General features: G+C 33.7%; 1 protein-coding gene across 1 annotated transcript; it reads right to left on the bottom strand.

The window, feature by feature from the left end:
* Positions 1 to 2,978: 2,978 nt before the first annotated feature.
* Positions 2,979 to 10,068, bottom strand: LOC144969252 (RING-type E3 ubiquitin-protein ligase PPIL2-like). Its single transcript, XM_078908364.1, has 8 exons — positions 9,951 to 10,068; positions 7,811 to 7,915; positions 7,350 to 7,412; positions 6,967 to 7,018; positions 6,188 to 6,331; positions 5,621 to 5,710; positions 4,986 to 5,061; positions 2,979 to 3,124 (listed from the first exon to the last, which is right to left on the bottom strand). Exons 1-8 carry the CDS (start codon positions 9,980 to 9,982, stop codon positions 2,979 to 2,981), a joined length of 708 nt encoding a protein of 235 aa, XP_078764490.1. The 5' UTR covers positions 9,983 to 10,068.
* Between the last annotated feature and the right edge of the window lie 487 nt (positions 10,069 to 10,555).

Genomic DNA, 10,555 nt, shown 5'->3' with positions numbered 1-10,555 from the left:
CATTCAAGGATGTCTTGACAGATGTCCCAGGACGAACGGATAAATATACATATGACATCAAGTTATCTTCGAATTGTCCAATTCGGAAGAAACCATATCCTGTACCACAAGCAATGAGAAGCACTCTCAAGGCGGAAGTGCAAGAGATGATTAAGGCTGGCATTGTGGAACCCTCCAACAGCCCCTACTGTTCACCATCTGTGGTGGTGAAAAAGAAAGACGGCACCAATAGATATTGCGTGGACTTCAGAGCACTGAACAATATTTCAGTGTTTGATGCTGAACCAATGCCAAGATTAGATGATCTCTTCCAAGAGATAGGTACCGCATGTAATTACGTGTCAAAATTTGATTTGACAAAAGGATATTGGCAATTGCCCTTGTCAGAACAGTCTAAAGAGAAGACTGCATTTGCCACCGAGTTAGGATTGATGCAATTTACCGTTCTTCCTTTTGGACTGCAGTGCGCCCCTGCAGCATTTTCTCGTATGATGAGGAAAGTGGTTGGTGATCTACCACATGTAAAGAACTATATTGATGACATTATCATTCATACGGAGACATGGCGAGAGCATCTTCATGCTATCGAGTCAGTTCTTCAAAGACTACGAGATGCTAAATTAACAGCTAAACCATCAAAATGTTTAGTTGGTTTTAGTGATGTCGAGTTCCTCGGGCATCGCATTGGAAGTGGAACATTGCAGCCGACCATAGATAAAGTGGAAGCTATCAAAGGTGCTAGACCACCTGAAAACAAGAAACAGATGAGGAGTTTTTTGGGATTAGCCGGATTTTACCGGAGGTATGTTCCAAATTTCTCAGCGATAGTCAGTCCACTGACCGATGCCACAAGGAAAGGGATGCCAAATCGAATTCAATGGGGAGAGCCTCAAGACCGAGCATTCGAGTATATCAAGAATGTCCTCACTCAGGCTCCAGTTCTTCGGCTCCCGAACTTCGATAAACCATTTATCGTATCGACAGATGCCAGTGACACAGGTGTTGGTGCTGTTCTTATGCAAGAACATGATGATGGTAAATACCCAGTTGTTTACCTCAGTAGGAAACTGTTACCGAGAGAACAACGGTATTCAGTTGTTGAAAAAGAGTGTTTAGCTCTTGTGTGGGCTGTCAGGAGTTTGAACAGCTATCTTATGGGCAGAGAATTCATTGTGGAGACTGACCACGCTCCTTTGTTGTATCTCAACAAAGCCAAGTCAGAAAATGGTCGTCTGATGAGATGGTCACTGTTGCTCCACCAGTATCGTTTTCGGTTGATGTCTGTGAAAGGTTCGGACAATCATGGTCCAGACTTTTTGTCTCGGCTGCCTTAGTGGCCAGGCATTTCTTAGTTTTGATCAAAAATTTGGGATTTTTGTCCTCCAGTGGGGAGTGATGTAAAGAAATGCCTTCTAGGTAACAAAGGGAGATAGTTGTCCTACCCACCAAGGTCTCGGGTAGAATCAAACCCATATAATTAAATGATTTATGAGTGTAGGATGGGTGTTGGAATAGGGACTCCCTTGTTTTCGCCGTGGGTGGTGTAGACTATGAAGGCAATGAAAGAACGGAGGGTTATCATGTTCCATCAGTGTTAAAACACCCTCATCAATCTTATGCATCAACCGAGATACCGTTAGATACCCTGTCCTATGTTTCGGCTTGGGCCGATGTTCAACTGGCAGTCTGCGATTTGAGGTCGAAGAAGGAAGACCTGTACGACCTGTGTGTTGGCTGGAATTCTGTTTGGCTATGTTGAAGCCACAGTGAAAAGGGCCCAAAGCGGCCAGTATTTTATGTCGCACCCGAATATGGGCTCTCAGGCGATATGTGTTGGGCCTGTGTGTTGGCCAGCATTGTGTTTTAGGCTGTATTGTAGCCGAAGTGGGTCTAATATGGCCAGTATTTTGTATATCGTACCCGGTTATGGGCTCTAAGCGATATTGTGTTTTTGTAATTTGTGCTCGGTGAGATTATATAAAATTTATAATATTGTTTTGATGTGCTGAGTAATCATCAAGTGATTAAGTGATTAATATCGTAAAATTATTTCACTTATCTAAAGTTTAAAATAATATAAAGTTTTAATGTTTTATTGAATAATTAATTCAATGAGTTAACTTGTGTTAAAATTGAGAAAGTGACCTCAGTTAAATGAATTATTTTTAAGTAAATACTAATTGATCACTTACGGTATCATTGTGTCTATGTTAATTTCATTTTTACTAATATATCTATATCTATCTTCTAATATAGTGAAGAGCTGACGGGGCTAGGATATAGCGCCCGGTAAATGCGTTTGCATCTTTGAACTTTGTAATTTTGTCGGGGCTAGGACATAGCGCCCGGTAAATGTGTTTTGAACCCTTTTGAACAATATAATTTTTGAGAAATATGAACAAAATACAATGTAACGTTTGTAAAGATGAGGAAGTAACACTCGATCTATGTGTTTTATTAGGAACAATTTTGGATTTGAACAGGCTGGAACACCGCACCCTGTGTGAACAATTTTGTTGATTAATTTTATTCTCCTTTCGGAATATGAACAGTTTATTTTGACCCTATATGTAATTAATAATTTCATTATTAGTGGGAATTAATGGAACGGTTGGAACCTGGGTGAAGTATAGTTTATTTTGGTTAAAACTTACATGAATTTTATATTGCATTACTACTTTTTACTTGTATGTACTTTTGATTTTTCCTGTCAATATATGCAATGTTATTCTGTTTTGCTCAATAACCATGAGATGTTCCCCTTTCTTTTACTATAAATAAATAATTATGGCTCTCTTGTCAGATACGTTGTTCTGTTGGTGATTGTAGCGTCCATTTCTACCTCTCCACACGTTAAGGTCATAAGCGGCCTTTGCATCCATTGCGAGTTGCGAACGCACCTTGTGACAATGAGTTATAAATGTTGATAGACAAACAAAATCAATTAATAATGGTATCAATTAAAACAAAAAATTGAATTAACAATTGATCCGAATCTTCAAACTAACCAAGTAAGGTGATGGTTTATATTCTTTCTCCAACTCAGCCAGTGCACTCTTCGCCTCATTGTTGATGGCCTTCAGATTGTACTGTGATGACTTCCTCCTTTCCCGCTCTGCTTCCTCTGTAATGAAAAGAATACAGATATTCTATACTTTAACCCCTTGATGGCTTGATTAAAACATATTTCGAGTCAAAATTTCTCCTCATTATTTGTAGAGAAAAATGACCAAACTAATTTCACCAAGAGATCAGTAACAGCGATGAAACAAAAAATGCTTTAGTGATGATATAATGTCAGCTTGAAGAAAAACTAAAGGCTGCTATAATAGAGGATTAAGGAGGCTGTGGTATTAAAAAGTGTGAACGTTTGTAAAGCATAATATCTATATACAAGATGTGCTCAAACTCAAAGTATTTTACAAGGGGCCCCAAACCAAAATCATTGTTCACAGGTACTGTTACAATTTTTTTAATGACAGAGAAAATGCTGTTATTGGTACTCATTTTACACTTTAGTAGGGTGAGAAAATGTGAGTAGATAACCTTTTCCAAGGACTTAACTTTTTGCAGAAAAGCAGGACCTAAATTTGGGACCTAAAGGTCAGATGTCGAGTGTAATACCACCAGACCATAGAGTTATTGTGAGTGAGTAATAAGAACCATATAATATAATATAATATACTTATATAGCACCCATTAATCCACTGACAAGTGCTCTATGGTGCTTTACAATCACTCAGACTAAACTAGCATTCACACTAATACGCTTACACATATACACCCGAACACTCACATACGAAAACTCCGAGTCCACATACGCAAACTCTTTGCATACACATTACTACCTACCCTAAATTAAAACATAAAGCATATTAATTGTCGAAAAACGCTCTTCTAAATAATTTGGTTTTCAATTTCATTTTAAAGGTTTCTAAATTTTCATTATTCTTAGTATTATAAGAAAGGGAATTCCACAACCTGGACACAGTCACTCTGAAGGATTTGTCCATACTGACACTGATCAGTCACAATTATGACTTGATATATGTATCAGTCAATTGACAGTGATAGTGGTAGTGGTTGGTAATCTGATATTTGAGTATTCTTCCGGGCTCAGCTTTGAATCGTACTATCTGACTCAATTAAGGTTAGACTTGAGGACTTGCAGGCATTGAAGAAATGAAAAAAGTTGAGTGGATCTCAAAACCAAAACAGATGGTTTTCTGTTGTTAATGGGGCAATGTGTCTTTAATGGCACCACAAGTTTGGAACTCCCTTTTCTAAAGATTTAAGAGACTTAAATAATTTCAACACTTTTAAATCTTATCTGAAAAAATATATTTTTAAACTGTAAGCGGACTTCAATGACTAGAACTTTGTGCATGTGCCCTTGCAAGTGTTTGTATACATGAGTGTTTTTCTTTTAATTCAATCGATTATTATTTCAGTACATAAAGCATTAAGAGCCTGTTTATTATTAACAAGTTATATCTTCTTATAATGAGAATTATGTTCTGTGCCAATGGGCAACATGGTGTGCAATAATGACAAATTCCTTTCCCAGTCATTATCAAAAACTTATATGAAAAGGCAAAATAATGATTTTAAAAAAAGAATAAATAAATGTATTAAATTTTGAAGAATGGAAAGAGGTAAATCATATAGTTTCAAAGTTTAGCGCAAATAATCTTTGAAATTAGATATAAAATCAGAGACGAAAAACAATAATCATTGAAAGAGCCTTAAAATTTGTTGGGCTGAGGATTTTAAAAATAGTTAGAATGTAAAGTTGTTATTTTTTCTGTGCAATTAGGAAAGGAAATAGAGAATTAAATGGCAAAGTAGTGCAATCCTAAGCTTAAATGAAAAATAAATTTATCTGATTTTTTGTTGTTGAAAAAGTTAAATTTAAAACGTCAATGAAAATGTGATACTAAAAATTCACAATTTATTAAACGTACAAAACGTTTCATAAAACTCACCATCTTCATCCCATTTGAGTTTTTTCCTGACATGATGAAAAGTTTGTAGATTAAATTTGTCCAGATTGGTTGGATCCTGAAATCATGACATGCAAGTGAAACATATTATCTTCAGGCACTTAATTCACATTTTGTGACAGATAACAATATTTTAAGTAGAGTGGTAATCTTCTAGATGTAGACCTGTTTATAAACAAAATTGTAAAGCACAAATAAATAAGCACTCATATAAGAAATCAGAACTGTTAGATGAAAGACCATGATCGCACTTTTCATAAATTAATATCATGATGATTATCGTCATTATCCTCATTAATATCATAATAGAATGAATGACATTGTGAGAGTTTTGGTAGACAAAATAGAAGCAAAAATGACTTAAACCTAAATACAATAAAAATCTGATTCTACACAATAGTTTCCTAGGGAATAACTAAAGCATTGTGAAATTCTCTTAGTACATGAAACCATAATAATAATAATAGTAATAATGGTAATATTGATGATGATGATAATAATCATAACAATGATACTAATAATAATAACAGTAATAAAAACAACAATAACAATCTAATACAGTAATAACAACAACAATAACAATCTCATAAAAACATCTTGACCAAAAAGATTCCCACCTGAATTGTGATAAGATCTTTGCGAGTGAAAGGTTCGTCAGTCATCAAATCCTTCCAAAAAGAAGGTTTGATATTGAGCTGCTCAATCGCCTGAAACATAAACAAAAATTTTGAATAAAATTTCAACAATTTTGTTTACCAAATTTTCTATCCTAGAAACAAACTAGTCATTCGACATAAGGAAAATTTCCTGTATGAAATTCAAAAAGAAAATAAAAATCAAGTTCTTCAAGTAATTTGTGATGAGACAGTAGAAAAACTTTTATTAAAACAAAACAAAACAATATATATATATAATATATATATATAATATATATATATATATATATATATATATATATATATATATATATATATAATATATATATATATATATAAATATAACAAAGATAAATCAAAGAAAAAAAAAAAGACGCGTAACTTGCGTTGTATGAAATGTAAATTTGTTTTTTATATGGCTTGTTGAGAGAATTAATAAAAACTAGAAAGACCACTGAGCATGACGAGACTTTGGAAGCGTGCTTTATAAATTTGCATATTGATATTTATTTTACTACTGGGAATTACCTCATAACAGAATACATTTCCACTGGTTTTCACAGCTACAATATGAGTGTTTTCATTGAATTCCTTAAAGGTGATGGGACAATGGTATTTGCCATCTTTGTTTATGTGGAAATGAAGTTTGATCAAGTCTTTAGCTACCATTTTCTGCAAAAAGAATTTTGAAAACAGACTTAGTCAGAAATTAAGATTACCAGTCATAGCTAGTTTTACACAAATCTTTTACTTGGGAGCTCAATTTCTTTAAATCTATTATTTCTCCCATTTATTTATCTGACTCCAAACACATTTTACCAAGAAAGCCGCCCTCAAATGGATCACTGCCTTGTCATGGTTAGAGTGCTTAAGTGTATACTGCAGGAACAAGAAGTCTCCAGGTAAACTGTCATTAGACCATCCAAGTGGCGAGCTGTATCTGGGTGCCTCGGACAGCCTGCCCGGCTATTCATGAACAAAATAATGATACAACCTGGCACCTAAAATGGGAGCTCACCACCACTCCTATTCCTGGCATTTTGTCTTGTAAGCCACAGCTTACCAGATACACAAGAGCATCAATAAAAAAAAAAAAAAAAATTGATATAACTTGGGCATTGCTATCGTTGTTCCTCTTGTAAAATGACAAAATATGTCATGAGATAAGAGTAAAACCAGATTCTGACTGTAAATCCACTCTACAAAGGAGAAATAATTATAAATACAATTTTTTTCCCAGAAATTGACAGGATTTACAAATTCATGTCATTTTGTTAAGAAGTAAAATTTTCTGAAAGATGTATTACCTCTCCCGTCACAGGATTTATTCCAAACTTCTTGAGGAATGGAACAATGTTCCTGAAAATAAAAATAATAAAAAAGAAGAAATACATGCCAATTTGAAATTTGAACTTTTTTTCTCATTAAATGTCTTTATACTTATAGACAAGCAAAATCTTTTTATAAAATGTACTTCCCGTCCATTATTTATTCTCAAAGCTGAATCTAATCTATTCCGATCTAATGATTACCCATAATAAAATCAGAATATGTCAATATACACCCCCCCCCCCCCCCACCCCTCTAAAAAAAAAAAACAAACAAAAGAACCAAACAAAACCAAAAAAAAAAAACAACCCAAAAAACAAACAACAAAACAACTAATGGCATACTGAGCAGCAATACTCACATTAAATCGTATACAACTCCTTCTTTTGTACATAGTGGATTCTCAAAAGGTTGAAACGACAAACTGAGAATGAAACGAATATTTGTACTGTAGTACTACATAGTAGTTAAAAGATGTCCCCTTTTAATTAGAGGAGGTGGGTGGGTTGTGGACTGGGGGGGGGGGGGGGGGGGGTTGTGAGAGGATTCTCAGTATTAAAGCAATAGTTAGAAGATGACCAATTAAATGTCACCAGTACATCTTAAAAATGTACGTCAACCTTAAATCTATAAAAAAGATTATTTTATTCCTCCAAAATGTCTCATCGTATGATTTTAAAATTATTTTTAAAAATTGAATTTGTATCGATATAATTAGAAATAATCATCATATTGATAGTGCTGTTTCAAGAACACATCCAAAAAGTTACTAATTTCCTTTATAATTTATATGGATGTTCAGTCTATGCCATTCAAACAAACCTGCAACAGCTGTATGGCAGTCGGCGAAACTTAGAATTTTCCCCAGAGTTCTGAGTACCTTTATAGCCACCCCACTCATGTTTCCATTCTAAAGTAGTGAGGTATCTGTAGAAAAGGGAATATAAAGACAGCATTCTTTGAGATAATATCTTTAATACAACAAGTCATGTCTACCTAAATAAGAATTCTGCAACCCAGAAACCTTTGTAATCTGAAAAATAAGGTATATGGATTTTTATTTCTTTATCTATAGTTTATAATCTGGATGGATTAGGTGATCCCAATAGTTCAGTTAGTGGAGAACACACTTCATACACAAAAGGACCAAAATCAATCCAGGGTGAAGACAAGTTTTTTTCTGACTCCCCTGTCCACCGAGAAGTGAATGAGTAGCTGAGTCTGTCAGATCTAGTGTCCTATTTAAAGGGTAGTAAGCAATTGCTATTGTCAATCTAACGCTAAAGGATTCATGATAAACTCCTCCATGGGTCTTATTGTAATATCGCCTAACAGGCGTCATGTTCTACATGTTACGTGTTGCTGTTGGTCAGGGACCCCTTGTAAAGCACTTTGAGCACGTTTAGTGGATATTGCGCTATATAAAAGCTCAAGTTTTTTTTTTAATGGTTCAGAAAGACTAATTATAATCTGGACAGTCATGATTTTGGGTATGAATACCTAATTAGCCTCTTCTCCTTCTTCATCTTCTTCATTCTACCGGACTGATGAATCTTAACCTAACGGTCAATATTTATATTAATTTTTGGTATAAAATATAGTTATACTTCTGTAACCTGAACTCTCAATATTGTAATAGAATGTCAGCAAACCAAAATGCCATCTTCATCTGCAGTTTCATATGATGGATATGAGGTGTTGTCAGAGTTTATCCTGTCAAAGCATGTGTTCACTGCCCAATGACTGTGTAGTTTGCCTCAACCTCAGAAACCAAACAATGACATTGTCTTCAAACTATAATAAATTACAACCTCTTTGGCTCAAATCCTTCTTTCGCTTTACATAAGCTGGTGGGAGTGGGACACTCTTGTATTACAGTAGAAGAAATGATATACTGATTTACTGTTGACATATACCGCTAAACGATTAGTGCTGACAGGTATTATAATCTTTTATTTATGCAGCATCTTGTTGAAGATGAATATATAGTTGTATAGTATAACCACTTGATGTGTGAAATGCACCAGATCCATATCAATGTGCTTAATGAGATATTTCACTTAATCAAAATGGTCACTTTGGCTGGTCATTCTATAATCTGGAAAACAGCTGAGGGAACAGAAGTGTTCAGATTACAGAATCGACAATATTATTATCATAAATATACATTTCATTTATTATAATTGGCTTGAAAACATTGAATATCCAATGAAATTAAACTTATTAATTGAAATTTATTATTTGATTATTTTTAAAAATAGGCCATTGCAGTTAAAACTGAGGTCAAAAATTGACAGAATGTGTAAAATTAATTTACAATTTTGGGTCTACACTATATAATATGAATATTCTTATCTATAATGAAAGGAAAGTAAACAGTATGACAGTGAAAACATAGATATTACTATAATTAATTTAGTATATTAAAAATAATTAAAAATTTCATTTTAAGTAGATCTGAAATCAAGTTTTTAGCAAAAGCAAGACAAACTTTTTTTTGTATTTGGTTGACTGGTGTCTCTGGTTGTATCTAAATCTATCGTGTACATAAATTCTGTTTTTTTTTTTTTTTTTGGTTTTTATTTTTGCTGTTGTTGTTGAATAACTTGTATTTAAAAAAAGCCCAGTTGCAACAGCAACGATCATCCTTTATCTATAGTATTTCTAGCCTTTCCAAAAGTGAAAGACTAATAATAAAAATGCACAAAACTTGACTCCAATTCATATGCAATTATTCAATTATACTACTTGAAATGCACTTATTTTTAAAATGTTGCTTCATCCAACTCATTTCACTTACTTTAGGCTTTACATTTTCATTTACACTTACTAGACGTCTAACATTCATTTACTTTCTCACATATTTTGTTTACCATTTTTTAATTAAAAATAAATGCTATCTGCCTTATCTTAGCCTAATAGTGTAAAGATGTAATGAAGAGAATAAAATGTTTTTACTAACAATTTGTCTTTCTGATGCTGCTTTTTCCCCATTCTCAACTCTCTGCAAATACTTTGTAATTTTGAGAATTGTTTTGAGACTGTTTTCTACTTTCGTATTCATTTGAACCGGAAACAATCTTGCTAATCTCCCTTTGTGAACTTTTTATTTTTAAACGTGCAATGAAAGTTTGGCCTATTTATTTGTGAAAATTAATAGATGGACGAAATTGACGTCACTCAGTTCTTTGTTATTGTTTCTTGCCAGCCATTTTTATGAATATTTTTCACTAAATTCTATCAATCAGACTATAAACGTTTACGGTTACACACACAGTTTTGTGTGCTGGAACGTTATTTCCGGCTGGTGAATGTTGTGAGCATTTTGGCACAACATCAATAGTTTTCGGGGAAAAAAAGAGTCAGACCTATTTTTGAGAACTGTAATTTAGATAGAAAAAATAACGGATAAATATAGCTATAAATGTCGCATTAAAATATTCAGTAAAACTTTATAAAATCGTTTTCTTTACCAAGGGACTATACCCTACATGTCTTAATTTGCTTAAAAAGTAAAATGAATACATTCCCTTTGCATATCCAATCGACCCTTTTAGCCTCTGGCAC

Source organism: Berghia stephanieae, chromosome 3 (assembly GCF_034508935.2).
Source record: "Berghia stephanieae isolate SIO BIC M18660-M18661 chromosome 3, UCSD_Bste_1.3, whole genome shotgun sequence".
Lineage (NCBI taxonomy): Eukaryota > Metazoa > Mollusca > Gastropoda > Nudibranchia > Aeolidiidae > Berghia > Berghia stephanieae.
Note: the sequence above shows the minus strand (reverse complement) of the source record. Positions and strands in the feature narration are given on the sequence as shown.